We start from the raw sequence: 25,699 nt of genomic DNA on the forward strand, positions 1-25,699 counted from the left end.
ACCTATTACATTGGAAGAAAAATTCAAGTTTATATAAAATTAACAAAACTTGAGGCCTAAAGTTATTTCTACTGATCACAGAACAGCAACACCAACATGGTATTATTTTTCATCTAAGCTCATAAAAGCTTAGATGAAAAACATTCAACTAGTTTTTGAGCAACTTGTGTCAGTGAACAGATGAGGCTGGATGGCTATTTTTAAGGAACTGGGAGGCATATCACCTCACACTAATGCAAGTGTTGGGGGAAGCATGGAGGGGAACAGTCAGTTGTGTCTTTCTTTAGCTCGTAGCATCGTGGAAATGACACGTCATGGCTGCAAGAAAATTCTCAGCTGCTCCTAATAGTGTTTGTTTGTGGGAATGTGTGTGTCCATTTTGCTGAGAACTGAAAGAGACACTTTTTCCTTGTGTTTACTGTCATTCATTATTTTAAAGATTACATTTATTAAACAGTAAAGAAAGTTAATATTTTCTTTCATTGATAGGCTGTTTTGCCCGTAGCCACATTTAAAATCACAATTAATGTTGTTTTACTTGTATTGACTTTGTGTATGTCAGAAAGATTGATTTGGGTCAAATTTACATCGCACAACCTAAAATAGATTGTTTCTCTAATAATGTAACATCTGCAAACATGCAAATTATAGGATTATAAATTAGAAAAGTTAACTGGAACACCCACCAAAGTTTAAATCTTCAATTTGGGAGGTAAACTCCAAATTCAAAATCCAACATTATGGCTTGAATAACAGAAAATGGAAAAAGATAAAACAGGGACGTGTAGTCTAAAACAAAGCATCCCTCATCAAATGGCTATACGATAATGTTTAAATTGACTGTTCAATGCAAACAAAAAGAAATTCCTATTTCCTAAGACAAAAAAATGATTTAATCTTCTTTTTTAGCTGGTACTCTGTAGTCTCTCAAATCTGGGTGTCATCTTGTCTTTTCACAATCACAGTAAAATGCTTGTTCGTAACTGTTTTAATCATTTGAGAAACATTTCTATGTTGAGACCATTTGTGAGTTATAGAAAGTTATCCCTTCTGTTCAGACTATTGTAATAGTCGTTTTACCTGTTTGAATAAAACCTCCCCGGCAATGTGAAGAATGCTGCAGTGTTGACAAAACCTAACAGAACAGCGCACAAAACTCCTCTTCTTGCTGCCATGCACTGGCTTCCTGTGCATTTTGAGAATTACTTTTAAAGGGCATCTGTTATGGGTCCTCTATGGATAATAGAAAACATGTTTTTTAAAAGTTTTTGCACAAAGTTATTCTCAGATAATGAGATTTCACTTCTGCCCATTTTGAACTGCTTTCAGAATAAGCTGTTTTAGGGCCTCTTGTCACTTTAAATTCAAGTAAATCTTTGCTGGCCACGCCATCCAACTCTGCGTTTACACTCCTCTATATATATTTCAAAATAGCAGTAAACAGATGCACAATTATACAACAGTGCACCTCTGACTATGAGTCAGACCCAGAAACAGAAGAATTGGAGCCTCCTTCACAACCATCTAGGAGGCAGCAGCTGTTTCTGGATGATAAGTCAACAACAAAACACTTGTATCTTTGCATACGGCCATTGTACAGCGCATCCAGAGGTAAGACTAGCAGACCAAATGCACTGGAGCGTCGCTTGGGTTATTAGGTGAAAGGCTCGGCTAGGCTGGAGTTGCTAGGTAATGGAGCAGGCTCTATTAACTGTGATTTTATAATCAGGAAGTTTGTGAATCTGCTTGTTTTCCAAACACAGAAAAACATCAACTCATTTGATGCTCAGTGTGTTTCTTGTTTTAATGATTTTGCCTTTGTGAAGCACTTTGTGATGTATAGGTCTGTGAAAGGTGCTATATAAATAAGATTTTTGACTTAATTGGCCAACAGAACAGCATTTCAATAATTTGAAGCATCTGTCTGCTTCTTTTATAAACCACAAGACCAAATACCTAACCTTATAAATGTCTCCAACACCTATGAATAACTGTTGAGGTCAAATTCTATTTTTATGAGGAATTTTCAAATTAAGTCTGAATTCATTCCTCTTAATTAACAAACAAAGTTGATGCTGGCATCCACAAAGATGCTTTAAGTACACAACCTTGTTCCAACCAGAGATTCATTTTTACCATGCAAGAAAATATGCTGGTATTTGACGAGCTTGTAAATACACACATCTTTACATCTGTGCTCAAAGTTGTTAAATGAGACAGTTGCCAATATGATACAAGGTACTGTAATTTAAGACAGTGGGAGAACAATGTAACTGGCTTCTCACAAAAATATTACTAAAGTTTTTCTTTTGTTTTTAAAAGATTTGAATGCAGTTTGCATTCATTTTGTGGATGCATTCTGATGATCCTAATGATGATGACATTTAGTCCCACAGCGACGGTGCTTCTCGTCATACGCTGCTCCACTCTTCCTGTGGTGATGATATTTTTACTATAATGTCACCACAATTATATTCCTTCCCAAGATGATGAAGTCTTTATGTCACGATTGGAGATTATGAAGAGAAATAGTTAAGAAACAGAGAAGCAGAGAAGAGACAGCACAGACAGGCTGGTCACATTATTAACCCCCGGTTCTCCAGAACCTACTTGTTGCTGGGAAGATTAAGTGGGCAGGCACATGGCTGACAGTCTTGAGGTGTCCCATGGGTGGCATTGCCATAGTAACCAGGTAGGCAGGTGTCACAATGGTGGCCAGTAGTATGGTGGGTGCAGTCCTAAAAAAAAAAAAAGAAGACAAATTTTATATTTTTAGAAAGATCAAGTTTTAGAAATTTAATTAGCTTTTACACCAAAACAATAATGTATTAAAACTTTACCAAAATTTTGCTTTAAATCAAAATACTGAATCTATATGTGGAGGAATTCTTCATATCAATCAGTTTTTATTATTTTATACTTGATATTCTTTCAAAGGAAGAAATATACCAACTTCCAAGTGAATATCACAAATCATCAAGTTGCTCATTTACTACAAATGAGATGCACAGTATGACTATGACTGGCCATGATTTGTCTATAAAATCCGAAAAACAAGCTGTACAGTTTACGTCTTTCCAGCAAAACATCACTGTAGACAGCCTCGACCTTGTTGCCTTAAGGCAGTTCCTCGCCCAATAGATAAATAATTGAAAAGTTTACTAGTTTCGAAGGAGGGATTTAAAAAAAACAGTTCAACAGTAGCTTAATTGATTTTTTTTCTTCCATATATTCTACCTTATCAAATATTTCCATTGCAGAAATCAGTTTTCCAGTTATAACAACTTTCACAGTTTCAGGGACTGTGTGTGTGGGAAAATGTTACCATGTCAACATGTTCCATTCATTTCTCATATTAAATGACCTTACACAGCTGAAACACACCCTGACACATTCACACTGTGTTAACCTATAAGTCTGTGGCATCAGTCAGTCATTCATTCAGCTGGAGCTACACATCACTGGTGTCAGTGGAGGTGTGCGTGGATGCATCTGGCTGCCTGTCTGTCACTGTGTGTACAGGTGGGACATGTGCACGTGTGATTGTAAGTGAGCGAATGTCAGACAGGGTGTGTGTGTGTGTGTGTGTGTGTGTCTGCGTGTAAAAGATGGCCTCACAGACCGACTATCTTTCTCTGAATGTACGTCTCCCTTTGACACATCCTCCTCGTTTATAATGAACCATAACATCGTAATGCAAACACACAAGTGCGTGTGTGTGGCCGTGTGTGGGGTTTTTGTTCTCTGTGTGTGTTCATCTGTGTGGGCTTTAGTGTGTGTGTATTAAGTGGAATGGGAACTGACAGAATCAGCCTAAGGCTGTGGGAAGAGTGGGGAGTGAATGTGTGGAAATCCATATGAGAGGGTAACATATACGTGTCTGTTGTACATATATTATGCATGAGTGTGTGTAAACAGTAGGAAAGTGCATCCCCCTGCAGTTCCTCTAATGACAACTAGATGGCAGATCCATAAAAGCTCCAGTTATACTTTTCTTTAGGTTATGCACATTTTGCTTCAAATATTGAAATACAGCACATAGAATAAAATAGTAGCTGATGATGTTCAAAGTGCCTGTCACTTCATGACTGACTTGGCTGAAAACTAATATTAATTAAAACAAATATTAGAAGAGTTGTAACTTAAATGCCATGGTGAAAATTTTACTGCAAAACTGCTGAAAAACAGTGTTCCTTTAAAAAAAAGGCTAAAACCCCATTTGTTTAGAGCTGCCTTTCATTAATAGCAACTGGAACATCATAAACTGTATTCTATTTTTAACCTGCCATCCATTTATTTTATTTTACTGCAATTTAATGTTTTGCTTGGGTTTTTTTTCTTCTTAAAAAAAAAGAAAAAAATAAAAAATAAACACTTTGAATTGCCCTGTTGCTTAGACCTATACCCAACTGAAAATTTGCAATATCACTAAACAGTACTGTTTAAGGACACAATCAAATCTTATTTTATCGTTAAGATATTCTGTGAGGAAGAATGAGTAAAAATATTAGCTGGCAGACGTGCAAAGCTGGCAGAGAAGACTTGCAGCTGTAGTTGCAGGAAAAAAAAGACAAATGTATGCCACACTTTGTAGATGTTAATTTATTTGCAAAGAATTTTGCTAACCCTTTATACTTTCCTATTCGCTTAACAAATATGCTCCATTTTGTGCTGCTCTATCATAGGAAATCCTTATGAAATGCATGAAAATTTGTGCTTGCCGGGTGTTTAGATATGAAAAGTTTGTAGGTCTGAGTAGGAGAGAGTGATGACCTTTTAAGGATGTAGCTCTTTTATAGTCCTAAATGTTATATTTTGGGGTTGCTCCTAAACAATGAGGAACATTTGCTAGGAAATTGCTACCAAATTATCTCTCATTTGTGTCATAAACAAAAGAAAACTTGAGCATGACAACCCTTTGTTTTTTTTGGTTGCATAATAAATGCACAAAATACAAGACATGTTAAGTTTATTAATAACCTTACCAGGCAATGTCCTGTGAACTCATGGCAATGTGAGCTGTGTCTATGACAGCGGCATGGTTCACACACACCATTATACAGTTTTCCGTAGACTCGCCGAAAACCAGGAGGGCATGTCTGAAACAAACATTTCAAAAGTGAATTTGCAATTTTATGTTTAAGCAGTGTGTGCGATTTGTGTTTACCTCGCAGGATAATCCTCCATATCCAGGGGGACAGGCACACTTTTCTACAGCTGATGCTCTCTTTCCAGTGGCTAAAGGATTTGCCACCTGCATTGAGAATGAATGGAGCCTGCAGAGAATACAAAAAAAGATGAAACAATTAAGCATATACCTCTTGGCCCATTGTAAATTCAACTACCATTGGCAATAAAATAAAGCAGTTCTTTAGTCAGTTTAGTGTGAAAGCTTTTATGCTAATCTAAAAGCAATGAGTTTCATCTATAAAGAAATTGAAAAAAATCTCTGTTTGGAGACAATATTGAAGAACAGCTACACACTTTATGAGCATCTTAATTTAGTAAAACTAATCATTTGTTTGCTCATCTGCATAGAAGAAGGATGAACAAACCCAATTAGAAGCAGAATAAAGTTCCTGCACACTGTGGGATTTATTGCAGGATTTTGTGCCTTGGCGTTAATCACCAGTACAATGATGCAGTATCTAAGATTGATTTTAATTGTTGGAAACTATTTGCTGTTTGATTAAAGTCAACTGACATACATTTTTACTGCCAGTTTAACAGGGTGAATGAGCTCATTTCTTTTATTAATGAAGAACTTCCTGGTCAAGAATTCATGAATTTAATTCCAGATATAAACAGCCTTTTATAAAACACACTAATGATGACCATGTTCTTATTTTTATTATTACACAATATCCAAGTGAGTTCTCTTCCAACCTGTAGACAGCGCTGGCTTCCGTGCTGTATGAGGCCCGCACCATTAAACTCGTCAGGTTGGCCAGCACTAACAGGAAATCTCTTCTGCTGATCGCCTGTCTTGTCTCTGAAACCACGAAGTTCTCAGGAAGGAGAATAATGTGTTTGGTGCTGGTAGACGACGGATACACTGGCTGGCCAAACCAGCTGTCTATAAGCTTCATTCCACCTCCCTAACAGAAAGAAAAACATGAAATACAACAGTTGCAAATATATTTTTTAAGTTCAATGACATTTGAACATTTCTCTGTGTCTGATGTAAAATAATCTCATTCTATTAGAGCTAGTCCTAAAAGAACAAACAGGGTGAATGATGTGTCATTAGGTAATGAGCTTAAGTTGCTATTGACATTCGGCATGGACTAAATGCAAATGAGCTGAGCCAAGACCTTGTATCTGACCATCTCTTGTTGACCATGGATCAATAGCATGTAGTAACTAACTGAGTGACAACAACCAATGGGGGAGGAGGGAGCAATTACACCAATAAGCCATTAAAGAAAACCTATTTAATGGAAAAAAGGAGGAGTAGATCATTGCAGAGAAAACAGCTGCAGGAGTGAAAGATGCAAAGACAGCAGTACATTGCTCCAGAAAAAACTGTTTTAAACAACACACTCTAGGACTGCTTTTCTTCCAGATGTTTTTATACTATAATAATTTGAAATTCTATTATTTTATTCAGTTACTTATCATGCAATTGTTCACAGAGAGATCCACATTTGGTCATTAGATCCAAACAGTAGTCCCTGAATTTCAATGCCCTCACTAAAAACAAAACTCTGATTTCCAGCACTTCATTCAGCAAACTAGCTAAGGTAGAAAACAAAATTACATGTAAAAGTAAAAAAAAATGTAGTATGTTCTTTAGCTCAACTCTTTGAATCTATTCCATTCACATGGTTAATTGTCATTAAAAATAGTTAATTTCAACTATTACATGATCAACATTTATCTCAGTTTATTGCAAACTGCCCGTTTCTTTTCAACTCCTCATCTTGAATGCAACTTTAAGGGGGAGACAGATAAAAATCCTCCTTATGCTAATTCTGCAGAAGATCTAAGCATAATGGAATTTTGAGTTTATTCTATGTTTAGACAATTTTTAAGATATATACAACAAAGACAAAAATCAAAGCAAGAGAGAGAGGAAAAAAATAAACACCACAGCTTGTATCAGATATGCAGAGAGTAAACAGTGAGGGTAAAAAACAGAAAAACATGAGACAAAGGGGGATGAAGAGATGGTTAAGAGGGGGAAAGTTGGCTGACAGTGTGTAGGTGGTTCATTGTTGTCATCATTGAAGAGGCTTTTTGTTGACAACAAAACCGATACTTGTCCTCTTCTCCTCCTCCTCCCATTCCATCCACACTGACATGGCTTTAAATAACAAGCTTACTGTTTTGTTTCTCTTCATCTTGCAGTTTTCTTTTTTATATTTCTCTACATCTTTTTGATTAATTTTATATTTATTCTTTTGTTTTATTACTTGCTTTAGCTCGCTTATAACTATGTCTTAATTCTATTTATTTTCACCCACTTCCAAGTTAAATCCCAAGTTAAATTCAAACAACACCTCCAGATTGAAGGACTGAAAGACATAAAAAATAAAAGATTCAATTAAACATTTCAAATCTAAGTCCAAACCTTATTTTGATCTAAAACTTCAAGTTTTAAAATAATTGCTGTACTTTTTATAGTTTAATTTTATAAGAATTTCATGATATAAATAAGGACATGGAATAATCAGTGTTGAATTATTCTGCAACATTTTTTTAACTTAATTTTAAGATCTGATATTAGCCACATAAATGTTTATCTGTCTTCTGAAATACAAAACAATTCCACTGCTTTTATGCAGTTTATTTGTTTTTCTCTTTTCTATTTATGCTCGTTTGTTTGTCGTTCTCAGATTTGGCACAAAGTTACAGTGTTGTTTAGTGATAAGGAAGACATTAACAGTTAACTAATAGTGTCGCTGCTTTGCTTATTGCTGCCATGCATCATACTGCAACCTGCTCATTATAAAAGAGAAGGTAGGAAATACTCCATCTGCATTTTTTATTGCTCAGTTCAGCACTTCTCCGCATGCTGTGGCTGTTTTTGTGTCTATGTGCATGTCTGTTTTCTACCACCTTTTTTTTTTTGCTGCATTATTCAATGTTCACCCCTGCTGAAGCCAGTGAGTAAAGAAAGGGCACAAATAAATTACACATGCACAGGAGTTTCTTGGGTTATGTGAACATTTCCCAAACATAAAAGGTAATAATAATTAGGCCTGGGTGACACTCAATGTCAGTCCCTTTTCCTCCTCCTCCTTCAGTGGCGGTGTATGAGATACTTATGCATGAACACTGTACACCTTGCTGTAGATGCTGATAATAGTGACTGTTTGGAGAGATGGTTTGCATTTCATTACTGTGAATGTGGCTGCTGAACTCAATTTAATCAAAAAGGTCTTACATTTATAATCACACTTAAACTGGAGGCTATATTTAAAATATTTCAACAGTTATTGTAAAAAAAATTAGATAGCGCAATACAGTTACATTTTGATGGTATCATAAAAGCTAACTTTAAAAAACAAAAAACACTAACTGTTTTTAATGCTACTTTGGTCATCATATGGCTGTCTGATGGTAAAGTGAATGTACTCCTCAATTACTTGGAATTTAAACAGATGTTTAACAATAAGCTAAATTCACACAAAAAAGTTCTTGATTTCCAGTCCATGTGTAGATAACCTGCTCTTTATTAAATATTGGTGTGTAAATGTTTCAAAGTTTTTCAACTTTGCATCTTTCCCAACTTACCTCAATAATAAGGTCAGGCTCTGAGGTGACTCTGATGGCCGCTTGTTGGTTTGTTTTGTATGACACCGTGAACGTCACATCACCTCCATAGGCTGCAACCTGAAGAGACGCGAGCAATAAAGTACAAGTACAGGTCACAATTATTTGGAGTTTAATTCTTCAAAGCGGTTGAGCTTATCTTCTGATCTTGTTCCTGGAAAGGATTTTTTTTTTTTTACAACGCTAGAGGTTGACACCTGGTCCAGGAATTGTGTTTATCCCTGGATAAAGGCAATGAATGAACTTTTACTTCTATCAATGTTTTTGTACTTTGTTTTAAAAAAGTACTCCTGTTCTAGTGATTTTGTTTGCAGGACTTCTCCTTATTGGACTGAATCACTGATGGAGCTATTGCTGTAATCAGATTACCCTATATTTTATTTTCCCATAGAAACAACAAAATACAACAAAGTACTGGCTTTGATTACTCTATTTTACAAAACGTTCAACCTGTGCATGTTGAAGGCTGATGGAATTTATCATTTATAATAACTAATAGGTTCAATTAAAACGAAACTTATAATTTAATTAATGAGTTTTATAACAGTCCTAGCATGTGATTTTCGAATAGCATCTAATACACAAAATTAGACACACATGCTGATATACACCAATCTGATCAAAATCCGTTTCTAAACCAAAACAATTTTGAAATGTTAAAAAGTTGCAGAGAACAGGTATTCAGCACAGTCTTTGTTGTCCAACGGTGTTTCTTTGCACCCTTTCTGTTGACACCACAAAAGGAGCTAGAGCTGGAGAAACGCTGCATCGGCATGATCCTGAAATTTATTATTCTGCTCCATCCTGAGCAGTAATGGGTGGGGGAGTGAGATAATAATGCCACTATAAAACTGAGAGAAGGGGACACTCTGGAAAGGGGGAGAGAAAGATAAAGAAATGGTCCTTGAGAGAGTAAGTGAAGAAGTAAAACGTAGGCATAATGTCTCCATAAACCTCTGCTATTCTGCATCATTACACACACTTTTTAAAGTAGGATGAGGGAATCACTCATTTGGCAGCTGACCTGAACGCGCACCCCTACACACACTCCCACACACCCCGGGAAGGCCTGCAGGGGTGCTACAGTGGAGATTTTTATTCAATAACACTTATTCTTGATCTACCTCAATTTACAGATTTGGACCCCAGAGGACAGTAAAATAATAGCATAAACTTACACTCTGCAGCCCCCACTTCTCTAACACTTCTGCTGCTTGACCTGCTTTTGTCATTATCTAAGCTGAAGTATGACAAAGCATTTAAACTTTTTATATTATTGCGTCAAAACAGCAGTTTTAATGCAAAATTATGTATCATAACTGATGCCAAACCTTGAATCTTTTTTACATTTTTTCAGATTATGCCCACAAATCAAGTATTTTATTGAGATTATATGTGACAGACCACAAATCAGTGTATAAATGAGCAGTGGAAAAAATCTCCAAAGATTTTTAAATCTTTTTATAACTTAAATCTAAAGCGGTGGCATGAATATGCATTCAGTTTTGCAGCCTCTAAAAACTAGATTTTTGCCCATTATTCTTCTCAAATAGATTAGGTTTAGTCAGACTGGATAGTGAGCATAAAAAAAGCAACATTTAACTCTTGCTAAAGACTAAATTAGATTTATGTGAGGATTTTGACTGGACAATTCTAGCACATTCTGCACAATAGAAACATACGCTCATTGAAACTTGCTGCAAAAGGGAAAATAGTTGATTTCACTAAAAATATGTTGCTAATTATCTTCTTGGTTTTAGTTTAAGACCATCATGTTTTTTATCATCACTAAATCTCTAAAACCTTAACACATTTGAGAAAAAATATCTTGCATAACCTAGAATGTCTGATTCATTGAGCTAAGAAGTTAAAGACGGTACGTTTTTCAGATGGTTCCCAAACCTCCAACGGATTCTAACTTTTCTAATTTACTTTCTTTGAAACACTCGATATTTTTCAGAAAACTAATTTTTCTTGATGCCATCCCTTGAATTCCGGTCAACAATCAAAGCTTTTTCATAGCAACATGAGTGCCCAATTTCACCCTTGGAGAAGAAATAAAGAAAGGAAATTGAGGAAACGACAAACCAATAATAAATAAAAAAAAGCACAGCAGGAGAGTAAACTTATCTACAGAGAGAACAGAATTATGGGTGGTAAAAACGATCGTAGAATAAACACTTTGCTGTAACAGACATTGGTTAGATGCACCCCTGTGAGTAAGATAAGCCTGTTATTAACTCTACTAATGGTCAGGAGAAAAGGAAGTCATAATCCACACTGTTCAAACTGTAACAAAGAGCCTGACTCAATTTTCATTATAGTGACTCCTTTATTACTGGCTATGAGTAACAGCTTATTCTGATACAATATGTGGGAGGAAGGGAGAAAAGTAATCGCAACACAAAGATTGCCAATAATAAAAAAATTGTGAAACAGATGTTTTACCACATTAAGTTATAGGCACTCTGTAGAGCAAAAATTATTCTTTCCAAAACTATCTTAAATAAGGGAAAAAATATTCTGCTTAGAAGGTGCTAGAAAAACAAACTTTTGATATTTAATTTACTGCCTATGCCAAGGAGTGGGTTTGACATGGAAAGTGAGAGGAGGAGTAAAAAATGAGTCACTATCCACCTCACTATTCCTCCAGGGTTCCCAGCAGAGCCTTGATGCAATATAACTTTTCCATAACTTTACATAACCAAGTCAAAAGTTTAATGACCTACAAAGTATGACTCCATCCTCATTTTAGAGTTGGTATTCTGAAAAGGTCAGATTCATGCTTCAGATTGATGCCATGAGGAGAATAAAGCAGTAAGGATAACCTACAGTAAAAAATGTAGGGCAACATGTAATTTTACTGTCTATAAAAGTTACATCTTTGACTCACCTTAGGGTAAATCATTTAATTTTATGAAAAATTAAAGCACAAATCGGACTTTTGCCTCCAACATATGGAACATTCTTCTTGAAGTGGTTTGGTCTTTGATAAAATAGTCCATTTGGAAAAGACAAAACATAGTTGAATCTATTACATGTGTGCTTTTGACCCTTTCTACCAAACAATTCTGATTCAAATTGTTTAGAAGAACGGTCCTGATGTTCTTATTTTTGCACCTTGATATTCATTTCCCATAAATTTTCTATTGGATTCACATCAGGGACCTGAACTTGCCATTCCCAAATCTTACTTTTTTCCGCTCTTAACTATTTGATTTCTTGGTTGTATGTTTATGACTTTTGTCTGTCTAAAAATGAACAAATACTTTCAGATTTTTATCAAGGATGTCTAACTGATTTCCCCATACTTTCTTCAGTTAGTAGATCTACGTTTGTCCCAGTAAGCATTTTGTTTGATACCTTGCTTATTCCTCCAATCTTTGGAGAAACATTTTTATAGGCCTTCAATTAGGATGCCGAGGTGCAATGCTGCTTGACATGCTATTGTGAGGCATTTGCAAAGTAGCCAAAGAATCCAGGAGCACCTTTTCTTTTTTCATGGATACCCATTACCAGGAAGACTGCAAATATTAGTTTCTCTTGTAGTGCCAACACTGTTGCCACTGTGTGTAATAATGCATATTAAGGTATATTTGGACTTACAACTATTAAAACAGGCAGAAGTGTTTTTAGAGCAAATCTCAAGTATTTGTGGATTTCTGCAATTTGCTGGCAGCTATATTCCCTGATCCCCATGAACACTGGGGTTCTACTATACTTAGTTTATGGGCTTATTTATTTTGATTCCTCTGTATGGTGGATCACTCCTGACATCTGTTGTGAATTTGAAGAAATATATTACAAAAAATAATGTTAACATGTTTATTTCCGCATTGCTGCAAATACAAAGACTTTATAATATTACCAATTCAAAAAAATTCCCAAAAAATTGAGTGATCAAAGAAAACTACTTTAGTATTTGCTCTTGTGTATTCATATTGACAGTCAAAGCATTTGCTGGGAGTAAGCCACAACAGTCATTTGCTGAGGGGTAAAATAGGGTGTTATAGGTCACCATCCTGCAGTTATAAGTCTGATTGGGAGCTTGTTTGCTTTTCACACACATTCTGCCAATTTTAGTTGTGTAGGTCTTTCTTTGATAAAGTTACTAAGAGAAAAATCTGCAGCGTTTCCCATGCCAGTTTTGACTGGTTTACAACTTTGTAAATGTAAGTTTGATTATTGATGGATCATTTCATTTCAGTTTTTTCTGAAAGTACATTAACATATGAACATGTCAGATGTATAAAATCATGAGGAGGTGGTTTGTCTGGTTAGATACATTTTTCAAAATACTTTTGGTGGTGCTCACTTTACGAACATTATATAAACTTTGTATTAACTGTGACGTTTTATACAGTGTCAAGTAATGCAGATGGTGCAACTTAAAAAACAAGCTTAAAAACAATGTCACACTTTGAAGTGGGTGTGCACAGGACTACAGCATGATCATTATTGCAGGAGGGAGATGAGAGAAGGTTAGAGGAACTGTAACTCAGTATGCACATCTCATTTAAATTGAAGACTAAGAGCAACTCACTATTTTGCTCCCAGTGTCTTAGAGCCAATCAATTATTGTTCTGCACTCCCACGGATCACTGGGTCTTGAAAGTCAGTTGCAGAAGCGTGTTGTGAATCTTACTTGAAGAAGCTCACAAAAGAAACTTTATAGCTGAGTTACATGTTTATGTATGCATGTATGTAACCATGGACTGAGAGGCTACTGATCAAGAAGGGGAACCTCTTCCAAAATGTAGCTCCCTACCTAGAAATGACAAATCCTTCTGGGGAAAACCTTTATGACCAGAACAATGAAAGAGAAGGATGACCTTTTACATTTTTAAACTTTACCCGAAATCAAAAGCTGACTGGTTGATTGTCAACCAAGCCTTTGCAGGTCTTTAAAATTCTTAATAGTTTAAAAATAATAGTAAACCTTTAAAAATAATAGCTCATTAAAATGCTACAGTTTTAAATAGTACTTTTTAATCTATACAACTAAAAATTATTGAAGATAAAAATATATAAATCTAATTATCTTATGGATCTTGCACATTAGATATTTTAACGTGAACCAACTTCACTCATGGAGCTAAACAGCAAAACAAATGCAATAGAAACATTTCTCATAAGGTCCAGAAGAAAGGTTATTGATAAGGTTTGGAGAAAATGAATTGCAAGCCAAGTTGTGTGTTTGGACATGAGTTCCAGCACATTGTGTTTTTTCATCATGTGTCAGGAAAGAGTATTTCTCTTCTGTCCATGTTCATCCATCACCACTTTATCTCTACTTTTCAACCTTCCAGAACTCCGTTTCTGCCTGACTCTGGCACTCTGTTTCTCCAAATGATGAGAATTCTGTGTCTCTGAAGCTATCATCTGTCTTGACCACAAGTCGGGTTTTAAATCGCCAAATATGATGGATACAGAAAAGTTGGAATTTGACAGCTGTTGAAGGCTGCTGTAAATTCTGCACTAAATAGGATAGTATTATCCTATTTACTTTGGGTCCAGGCACTTAAAAACAGAATTACGCTCTCCTGATGTGAATTTGTTCTATAATGACTATGAAATTCGTAGATAAAAATAAAATTTCCCCTAACGTTACAGAAATGTTCAATACATTATGTGGATGTAAAGACATGGGCTTATGAATTTGATTTTATTGTCAGACTTGATTTAATGTTCCTTTGCAAGTTGCACCTCAAGCACAATTGATGTTTTGCTGTTGAAAATTTTTTGGTTAAATTTCTGCCTGGATATTTGATGACTCAGCAGAACTGGTAGAGCTCGTTTAAGAAGATTTCCAGCCAAAATTAGGCAAGACATTTGTCATGAAAAAATGTGTTATCAAGTTCCATTTTGCAAGGGGGCTTTTAACCTAATATGTGTGGGAATGCATGCATATATCTGAACAGATCATGAAAAGAAATGAAGCTAGGCTGAGAATGTAGAAACGTAGCAAAAATATATTAATGGATGTTAAGAAGGATATTTAATTACATTATAAATAAAGGATGCTACTTCTCACTTTATAACATCTTACAGTTATTTTTGGCTTTCTAAATTGAACTCCATTTATGGCCTCACTGCTGTCAAACTCTAAACCTTGCATGGATATTCTTTTAACAGCATGCTCTTTAAAGATGAGAACGACCATCTTTTTGGATGAGCAGTCCTTGGGCCAACATTGGCAATAAAATACTCGGCGAGCATGAGTGGAAAATGCTTCTGGTCGGACGAGCAGCCACAGAGCAGGAGCATTCACTGCATTAATAAAGCTGGAGACCATGCAGAACATTATCACACACACATTTACTTTCTTTTACATCAACTGCTAGCTTGTTATAACAAGCACAGCTTGTCACTTCCAATGACACACACTAAAATGACGTTCCACTGTGTGTGAAAGAGTCACATCAAGTCAAAGAGCATCCATCTCTGTAACGCAATCAGAATGGAGCAAAGAATTGCTTTTTCATACAGTACGAGCATATAGCGCTTCCAGCGATTGCACGCACATGGATGCATACACGCAAATACACACACACTATGGTAATTTGTTTGTTTCCCATGTTTGGAGGCATGCAGTTCTGCTCCGCCATCCCTAATGCCTCCAAAACACATCATTATCTGACTTATGTAGACCTGGGAGTCTGTGCGAGCGTAACGGTGTGTGGCTGCGTGTTCGCCGTGTGCATGTGTGCGGGCGCTAAGAGAAAAACAGTTGATTATCGAGTTCAACAGGCGAAACACTGTTTATCCCGTGAGACACAAAGCAAGTGAGATAGATAGAGAAAGAGGCAGACAAGAGAGGTGAGGTGGGGAAGGGGTGGAGGGAGGTGATTTAGGAACAGCAAGGTGAAAAATGGGAGTCCTGGAGAGATGGAGTGAGAGTTAGAGGAGCAGGGCCGATGAAAAGAGGCTGGGATGGAGGGATGGTTAGGGGGAGGGAGGAATCGACGCTTAGACAAAGAAGTGAGATGACAAGCCAGGCCTGCAGGGCGCAATGTAATGAAATTCAGTGGTAGATCCCTCTAAGCCACGACACACAAACATCACAGTTGGTCTGTTGTTGTAGTAGTAGGCCAACAACTTCAGAAACATGGACTGCAGCTATTCACCAGCTGGAGTGATAAAAGTCCAATCGCACCCAGAGAAAACCCCAGTGCAAAATCAAACGGTCGACATTAGCAGAAGCTGATCCAGAGAAGAAGGCCTGGGAGGGAGGTGAGCATCCCAGCGGGGTGTATTCTCAGCAGATATCCACCCAGGAGGCATTATTTTGAGACCACAAATTGGATGTGTTTACGCATTCGAGGCTAATGATGCAGCATCATAGGAGCATTTACATGTTTTCACTGTTGTTTTCATTATCCATTTGTAAAACGATGAGAGTGTAATCTTAATTACTAAGCAATGTTTTTAAGCAAAAATTCCTCAAACGAAACATGATGCCGATGTGACAGAGGAGTGCACACCCCTATCAAGAGAGTGTGCCTGGTCTGGTTGAACAATATAATAACGTTTTTTGGAAAATCTTTTTGTATTTACAGATGGTTCAAAGGGAACAGGACAGACTGGAGCAGCAAAACAACACAGCAGCGAAAAAGTTCACGAATATCACGAATATCATTAGCAACACAGAAGGTATGCAATAGTACAGGAAAATACGTTTGTCTGCTCTAACCTTGTTTCCAAGATATATTTCAGGTGCGTTCCAGTAGTAGGCGGAGCCAAGATCGTTCACAACATCCAAGTGTCTGATGGTCAGATATGAAGGTGTCTCTCTGTGAACAGACCATACCCTCCCTCCTGTCTCTCCAACCGGATGCCAGCCAGCAAGAGTGGTCACCTAAAAACACAGCAACCACACACACAAGAAAAAGAGGTCATTTACTTTATTCTACAGACAACTCTTTTACTCTAATTGCTCAGTATAATTGAAGTAATTTTTGTGAAAGGGCTTATTTTGTAAAAGGACTTTTGCTGGATTGCACCCTTTTCTCCAGTTCTCCTGCTATATTGCAAGTCAAGGTTTTACAAAGAGGCCAGCTTTCAATTTCAAGTTTTTAGCTTTGTAAGTCTCCAGCAGCCTCACCAGACGAGACACACAGCATGGTGACCAGCTGTACATTTACAATAAATTTCCAGAGATATTTCATCCAGTTTATGTTTAAATGTTAAAATGCTGTTAATTAAACTCCATGTCACACTAAATACTTCTCTATTTTGCCAGGTGACTCAAACGACGTACAAGAGATAATGCCACCTCAGAATAAATTGCAACCTTTGTCAATGCACCAAAAATAAAGCAGATATTAACATTTGATAATATCCCCGCGGTAATTATTAGTATATTTTTGCTTTTTAAAAAGACCTGACTCTCGTACTTTAGTAGAAGTAAGTTGCTTGTTGTCACCTGATCAGTGGCATTCAACTGAAAACATATTTAAGTCGTGTATAGTGTAGCCAGGCTTTTTAATCCCTTGAGCTTAATTATAAAGCCCAGTGGATGGTCTTAATTTGATGCTCCATACAACTGTAACTGACAACGTAGTGAATGTTCAACTAGATTGGCTCGCATATCATCCGAGCTCCGTTTCCACAGCCCGACAAAAAACAAACTGCGACAAGAATGTCAATACTGCAAAAATATATTCCATTTGTTTGTGTCAGTTTAATGCACATTTGCACAGTGCATGCTATAAATAAGAAACACCTTTATTTGTTTTGTACATCTGTCACATGTCAGCTAAAAACTGACACCTTGAAAGAGTTTTTTTTTCTTCCCCCAAATCCTTGACTGATGGTGTGCATCTCGGCGTGTGTGTGTGAGTGCCAGAGCCAGCCAAACGCACACGTGTCTTTACAATTAACCTAACCTTGGTTTCCCCTTTGGAACACACTCACAGGCACCCACACACCCACACGCACTCACTATCAGTATCTAAATCAGAGCTGTCATCCTGTCAGCATTTCCTCTTTCCCCCTGTCCCACCCTACCTGTCAGTTAAAACTCTTTTGCTCTTGCTTCACCCCTCTCCTCCCTGCTGCCTCTTGTCTTCTCCTTCCCAGACTTGTCTACTTGTCTTACCTCTCTAAACTCTTCCCACAACATTTCTGCACTTCACCTTGCCTTTCACTTGCACCCTACACTCCCCCCCTTTTTTTGCTGTACTCTAATGACTGATTCTTTCTTTTAGACCTTGAATTCCCCAGAATCTGGAAATCTTACCAGAGTTAACAATTCTGAGTCTTATTCCTCTAATTCTGGTTTTGTTTTGTTGTCACTAGGGTAAGTATTTTACCTCTGTGACAACAAGGTTAAGGTTGACCCTGGTTGACCTCAACCCTACCTTTTTGTCATTACACATCATTGCTTGCAAACAATTCCCCAAACAACATGTTTTTAAGTATGTTCATCTGCCAATACCATAAATATTGAATGAAGCCTTGCATTCTGTTATAATATCTATTATTAATATACTCCTGAAGTGAGTTTGCAAACAGATTTCTAGTTAATCTATAGATTGGTTTGCTGGACAGTTGTACTTACCATTTTAACAATTACAGATACTGATTTTTTTAGCTTTATTTAACCATATCAGAAGCTTGATTCTGACACCAACATAAAGAAACTGTACAAGACCTGTGCTTCTAACTCAGTCTAGGATATGCTGGCATAAGCAGGTCTTGTGCTTGGAGAAAGGGAAATTGCAAGTACACATATGCACAAATGCTTTACACAAAACAATTTTCAATTTGACTTTTTAATTAGGCACTGTAAAACTTCAGCGGCCTTTTGAACCGTCAGGTCCACATTCTACCCATATATTGGCCTTGATTTATGATCTACTTCTGTGTTTGACAACAAAATGCAATCTTCTCAGAATTTTGGAAAATGTCCATGTTTTCGGTAAATGCTATTACGTCAGCTGCAATTTAATCTTCGCTTGGGAGTTGACTTCCACAAATGGACCAAGAAGAGTGATCATTTCTGCACCTCGACTTTAATATGCAACATTTCATTAGTAAAAAAAAATAATAAAATTGTCTTTTGTGTATAATTATATATACATACAATGAAAATGCTTCTAGATAGTCAGAATAAAATACTTCAACAGTTTTTGTTTTTTTTATACTTCACTCAAACATTAAAAGTATTCCGAATACAATGTATTCAAAATAAAATGTAATTTTTACATTTTAATTAAGCTTAGACCAATGTGAGCAGATTGAAAAATAGCTTTTTTCAAAATCATTTCCAATCAAGTTATAATTTTTTTAAATAGTGGGACAACACCATTCTGCAAAGTCTTTTTTGGGACAAAGGTAACTTAAAAGTCTCCCTTTCGGGATGTGCTTTTTTTGTTTGTTTGTTTACAGGAGACACCCTTCTGGTGCTTTTTATTTAAAGAAGAGACTTGTTGCTAGCTCCTAGCAAGGTCATTTCATCATATTCTTCATCCATTAAACAGAGAAGGATGTGAATATGCAAAATTGCTTACATTCTCAAAGTTCCAAGTTGAAGGAGAGCACTGACTTGCAATACCCATACAGAAACACTTTTCACAGCCACGTCGATTATCTTGTTGCAGGTTGTAGAAACCAAGTTTACACCGATCGCAGTTCTCTCCTTCAACATTTTCCTGCACACAGAAAAGAAGTACGGTACATGGAACAGAGTTTATGAGCTGTACTCAGATATGGGCAAAAGGCATGCCATTGCAGTGTTAATGTGGTGAAAATAATGATGACAAGGCTAGAAAGGTTAACACAAAGTACTTGGCATAATGAGTGTGAATGGGTGTGTTAGGGTGTGTGTGAGTCTGTCTCCAACCTTGCATATACACGGTGTTACACACGGGTCAGCGTTGATGCTTCCTTCCACTCTGCAATTACAGCGCTCACACGTTGGGTAGTCTTTATAACCAACAGCACATCTGGAGACAAATGAATTTAACAACAACAAAGAAAACCATCATAAAGAGTCAGTATAACCTATTTTTGAATTGTCCCCCCTCTCCCAAAACGAGAAAACACTAACGTTGGGTTTGAGTAAATCTTTTTACGCTTTGTGCATCTATAAACTTTCTAAAATTGTCAAATCATTTTATTGGTTGTCGTCATAAACCGTGCAAATACTTTTGTCTGCCCATGATTTATTAAATACGTCAAACTCATGGCACGGCATGCATAGAAAATGTCACAAAACAAAAACAAAGTGTAATAGGACAAAGTGTACCTAGCCTCCCTTAAGAGGTCAGACTTTAAAAATGTGTTGCATCCTAAAGATATTACTGCTAAATCTCATTATTTTGGAATATCTGTAGGAAATTTTATAACATACAAGTTTATTAAATTAATACAGCAGTAGTGAAGATAAAGCAACAATTTTACTATTAGATTTTAACAACACAAGTACTTTGACCATGGTAATCTGGCTAGACCTCAGTGTACCTTTTCACACTATTGACTACAAAGTAATACAAAGACTTTAGCATAATAAACATGATCAAGGTTGTAGAACAGGATTTGTTATCATATTTTTGAGATTCATGTTCATAAAAGTTAGTAACGCATCTTCAACCACTCCAAGCATAAACTATAATTCTTCACTAGATGCAGTTTTAAATTATTTATATGGTACCTAAAGGATGTATTCAGTGGAAAGTAAAGACGTGTTGAAGACAAATAAGCTAAATTAAACTGAAATAGTAATTGTTTTCATCCTAAAAAACTCTGAATCACTATGTAGTCAAATAGTCACCTTTGATTAAATTGTAACATAACTGTGAAAAAACCTTGGAATTGTTTTTGTTTCCTGTTTTTGAACAGGATTTATTTTTCAGCCGTCATATTAAACAACCCCAAAAACAGCTTAACATCTGTGAAAGCTGAAAAATATTCTCTAACTCTAATTCCACTAAAAAAGAGGGTCATGATTTCCTTTAACCTGAAAAACATGCATTTCCAACACCAAAATGGCAACCCTCTTTTAAATTTCAGGCCTCTTTATTTAATTTGTTTGCTCTCTGCTTTTAAAACTAAGTGTATAAAATTCCTTTTAAATGAGCTTGCAATGAATTACTAATTCCCTGAAAGACAGAAATTATGTACATTTCTTTGTATGTTTTTAGAACATTGAATTTATTATTTTTTTTTAATGTCTGTTGCATTTTAGATTACATTTTTATTCAAAAACTAGTATTTAAAAAGTTAACTTGGTAAAGCTGAATAAAATAACATGATAAACCTCAATGGATAGATTAATAGATTTTGAAAATCACCTTTTTAATTATTGGTTTTAAAATGGCTTAAGAATAAAGTGTAATAGTCAATATAAATTTTTCAAAACTTTCAATTATCGGGATGCAGAGCCACATATCTCATGGGTATACATGATTATTTATTATGTGACTTCCATACTTAATATACGATCACAGTGTCACATCATTATCTCAGATCTTAATGGCTTTCTGGCAATTTTAAAACAATAATTTGAGCAGACAGGAGCTGAAAGGCTCTGCTCACCTGTCACTACATTTCTGTGTCTTTCAGTTCGTGAGTATGTGGGTCTCTCACCTGTCACATCGCAGACCCCCGAAACCTTCCTTACACCAGCATGACCCTGCTGGCTGACCTGCCAATCAAACGCATACAAAGGGACACACATCTTAGAAGACACTATGAGCAAGCAGGACAAAAAAAAGGAAACAAAGTCTCACAGAAACTAAAATAGATCTATTTCTGTGATAGAAAAACAATGAAAATACTTAAAGGAGCAAAATTACCTCTTAATATAAATAGTCTGGCTTCATCAAAGCCATTTCTACAAGATCTTCAGTAACATAAATCCCACAGGACATCAGTTGGACTAACAAGGTGTCACATTCAGATCTAAGTCTCACTTTAAGCTCAATTAAAAAAAGTGAAATGTGTGTGCTCTAAATTTCTCAGAGCAAAATGGACAAACGTCAGAGCAAAAAGAAGAAAACGTTGTTTGCATACCGGGCGAAGCTTGGCTTTCATCTGCAACACAAGTCTGACTAATAGAACCATGTGGATCACAAGAGCAAGGGATGCAGGGGTCCTCTTCATCTGCACCCACCTGGACGGCAAAAAAGACCATTTTTAACTGGAATAATACCACTACTGTAAACATCTGTGCATATCCTACACACCTTTGTAGGTCTGTAGTAACCAGGAATGCAGCTTTGACAGTTGATTCCAGCTGTGTTGTCACGGCAACCAATACAGACGCCACCACCTCGGTACTGACCGTGAGTGTCGAGGCTTAAGGACAGGTCAGCTACAGTCTGATTAAAAAAGCACTCCTCTGCCTTATTATTGCAGTTGCACTCTGAAAACACACATGAACAAAGTCAAAAAAAAAAAAGTACAGCACAATATATGCAGCCGGGAGTAACTTTCACTGATTTGGGTTTTATGTTCACAGGCTGGGACAAAAATATTTTCCACTTTTTAGTCCCCAAAGGTTTTTGAGTAACAAAAATAGAAATAAAATATCCTTTATTATCCCACTGTGAGAACATTCAGGTGTCACAGCAAAGTAAGTGGGGACATGCATATTCACACAAATGTACAAAATAAATCTATAAAAACAAGAATAAATGACTGCACAGAAAGTACAAATTAACAACATAAGAAAAATAATACTGTGCAGTTATTCAAAAGTAGAAGGCTTAGATTAAAAGTAATGTGCAGCTGAGTAGCTTAATTTGGAGATAAAAGTGTACAAGATAGATTATATACAGTATGTGTATAAAAAAACTGACTATTTACATAAAGTGAGAGAACTGTGCAAACAGGGATGTACAAATAAAAGCAGACTTATAAAAACTTGTTGAGTTTGAAGGGAGTAGTGAGTGTTATAAAGTTTTACAGAGGAAAAATCTGCAGTAATTTTATGTACTTGGGATGCAGGCGTCCATCTCTGGAGGAGCTCTCAGTTCAGCAACACCCGCTGCATGAACTGAGTGGGAGACATTGTCCAACACTGATGCAGTTTTACCACGACTCTTCTGTCTCCCACCACCTGCACTGGGTCGAGTGAGCACCCATGAGCATTCCTGATTGGCTTATCTAACTGCTTCTTCTCAGCTGTAGAAACCATGCTACATAGAATAGCATAGAAGATGGCTGCGGCCACCATGGAGTCAAAGAAAGCTCCTCAGGATGGCCCCTTGCTCTCCACAAAACCTCAACCTCCTCAGCAGATCCTCTGATCCTTCCAGTCCAATTTATAAAGAAGCAAAATTCCTTAAACTTTGATTTAAAAAAAATATAATTTGCTATATATTATAAAAGGGTCTCTCACCTTGTAAGATCACCGTTATCTCAAAATATGATGCACAGCCTAAGAATTGACTTTAAATTAAAGTAGATACAATGACGCCTTGGCTTCTAATAGTGGATGGATTAGGTGGACTGTATTCTTCAACATAAATTTCAATTTCTCAAACGCTCTTGAGGTTAAAAGTATGTTGTTCTGTTGTGAAATGAGAATTTGCTGCAAAGTTATTGATTTAATGCCACTGGCTAAGGTTCCTTGGATGACTTTGTACCAATGGCATAATAAGCTGTACTTGAATGAATTGCATTATAACAAGAATAAAATTGATACATCACAAAAAGTCCCAATAAAACGTAATGTAGCTTGTGGTTGTTATGTGACAAAATATGAACAAGTCCAAGATGCATTCATATTTTTGCATGGTGCTGTAATTTTTTAAATTGACAGTTTAGCAATAAGACATTCTGGCCCTGCTCCATCTTTAACGATTGATTCTGCAATGCTTGCTCTAGTTACAACCTTCTTTATAGAAGCGATGTTATGTCAGTATCAAGGCACAAAAAGTGATTACAACTTTGCCTGTGTAAAATAAAAGTAAGATTACATGTCGTAATTTGTTTTATGATCATGGTTTCTGACATTGTCCCTTTACGGCTGTTGATCAAGGATGCAGGGGTGACTTTTGATAGTCTAATATAACCCAAAGTCCAATTCCACCTGGCTGGATGGAGTCACTGCTGAACACTTTTTTTTAGAGTCATTTCAGGTTAATCAAATGTAAGGTTGAAGTACATCAGGATATTTGGTTCATATGGTTCAATATGGTCTAAGGAAACATTATGTAGCATAACATGAGTGACCACAACACCTAAGAGCTTTGTTTCCACACCGGCTGACATGTTGTGGATGAACATAGAAGCTAAACGTGCCCATGAGAAAATAAAATATGAATTTTTTCCTTACTTTCACAAACGTGTCTAGTGAGGAAGGTTCCCGCCATCCATGGCTGCTGGTGGTAACCCGGGCAACAGTGGTCACAGCTCTCCCCACATGTGTTGTGCTCACATTCACAGCTAAACTTCTACAGAGATACACAAATACAAACACAGTCACTATGTGTTTTACAGACGTTGAAGCTGTTTTGATTTATTGGTCCTCTGCAGGCTGGAAGCTGATTATGAGAAGATCGCTGCAAATTTGAACAGAAAGAATGGGCACAGTCTGAAATACCACTCATGTCACTTCCTCACCAGAGTCTGTTGAGTTGCTATTAAAATAATTAAGACTTGAATTTTGATTGTCTGAAAGGTATATCAATCAAATGAACGAGCTCACTAAATCCAAATTTTGAAACGGTAAGTCAAATAGGATTGCTTAGTTAACAGAAAAATACATAATTCAAGCGTGACTGGTATTAATTTAGTTTTTATTGAACATTTTCTTTCTGCCTTACTGTACTTCCACTGGCCAGTAGCCATCAACTTGGAAAGTTAAATGGAAGGACAAAGTGCAACAGAAAATTGGTCTTTAAGTTACATCGCCCTACATGTCTTTAACACACCTGATTCAGGTGATTGCAGTTTGGCATGACAGTCGATCAGCCATCACCTGAAGTAAGGTGTGCTGAAGCATATGTAAGCACATGTAAGGGAAACATGTAAGACATGCAGGACGATGCCAAAAGTATCAACACTGGCTTTAGTAACCATGGCTACAAAGGTTTTCAAAACTTCTAGCGGGCTACCAGGCCTTGAAGATCTACTCTGGAAATTCCTGTTTTACGTCATGTTTTGATCACGACTATTTCAGTGTTTTTTGTTGTCACTCTGACTAAAATATGACAAATACAAATGTTTGAAATTAAATGTCTTTCCCCCCATTATTAACCGTCTGAAGATATTGCCAAAAATTTTAAATTTGGCAAGAATATAAAATCTGATATGATCTAACAGATCAGATTAAGTGAGGATAAGCTATTTTTTCTTAAAAATAGTCGCACATATCTAAAAAAAAAAAAAGGAAAGACAGCTCTACGCAGTGAATCACAACAAGAATGACCTGTTAAAAGCCTAACAAACAACATTGTATCCACAGGAAAGCGAGTTGCACTAAAAAAATTTGCCAGCTCGCCAGTAAATAGAAAATTGGTTTTCTATTATTCCCCCATGAGAGAAATACAATTTAAGCTAAAACATGGCCAGTAAAAAGCAGAATGTAACTGGAGGCTGGCCAATTCCAAGGTTCAGCAATTCAGCTGAGGATTTTCTGTGAATTGGGTTATTCTGTGAGGGTGTTGGATTTAACTGGAAGGAGTTGTAGTGCAGTGGCAAAGGCGAAAGCCAAGTTTGGATTTGTTGGCAGTGGCAAATTTCCCCCTTTTATCTGAAACAGAAAACATTCAGCGGCCATTGTGCTGAGCTTTCATCTGAGGCACTCAAGAAATTACAGTTCCATTATGTGCTTACCCAAAATTTCCTGCATTGGTTGTTTGAAGTTGTGTCAAAAAAATGACAATAATGAGGATTAAGAATAATGTGGAAGCAATCTAGATATATACTGGCCTAAAAAGTTATGTTAAGATCTTAAAATACAGTAATA

At 36.5% G+C, this 25,699-nt stretch overlaps 1 protein-coding gene across 9 annotated transcripts in view; it reads right to left on the reverse strand.

Annotated features, from left to right (window-relative positions):
- lama2 (laminin, alpha 2) overlaps window positions 1–25,699 on the reverse strand; it is a 155,907-nt gene that overhangs the window by 75,299 nt on the left and 54,909 nt on the right. For all 9 annotated transcript variants that reach the window (XM_028039819.1, XM_028039818.1, XM_028039820.1 and 6 more), the window contains exons 8-19: window positions 24,065–24,182; window positions 21,969–22,147; window positions 21,796–21,895; window positions 21,370–21,427; window positions 19,625–19,727; window positions 19,293–19,433; window positions 16,472–16,636; window positions 8,740–8,838; window positions 5,887–6,098; window positions 5,168–5,276; window positions 4,986–5,099; window positions 2,611–2,738 (exon numbers count right to left, since the gene is read on the reverse strand). In XM_028039819.1, coding sequence (XP_027895620.1) covers window positions 2,611–2,738; window positions 4,986–5,099; window positions 5,168–5,276; window positions 5,887–6,098; window positions 8,740–8,838; window positions 16,472–16,636; window positions 19,293–19,433; window positions 19,625–19,727; window positions 21,370–21,427; window positions 21,796–21,895; window positions 21,969–22,147; window positions 24,065–24,182 — 1,526 coding nt within the window. The remainder of the gene's footprint in view (window positions 1–2,610; window positions 2,739–4,985; window positions 5,100–5,167; window positions 5,277–5,886; window positions 6,099–8,739; window positions 8,839–16,471; window positions 16,637–19,292; window positions 19,434–19,624; window positions 19,728–21,369; window positions 21,428–21,795; window positions 21,896–21,968; window positions 22,148–24,064; window positions 24,183–25,699) is intronic.

The sequence above is a fragment of the Xiphophorus couchianus genome, chromosome 15 (genome assembly GCF_001444195.1).
Source record: "Xiphophorus couchianus chromosome 15, X_couchianus-1.0, whole genome shotgun sequence".
Classification (NCBI taxonomy): domain Eukaryota; kingdom Metazoa; phylum Chordata; class Actinopteri; order Cyprinodontiformes; family Poeciliidae; genus Xiphophorus; species Xiphophorus couchianus.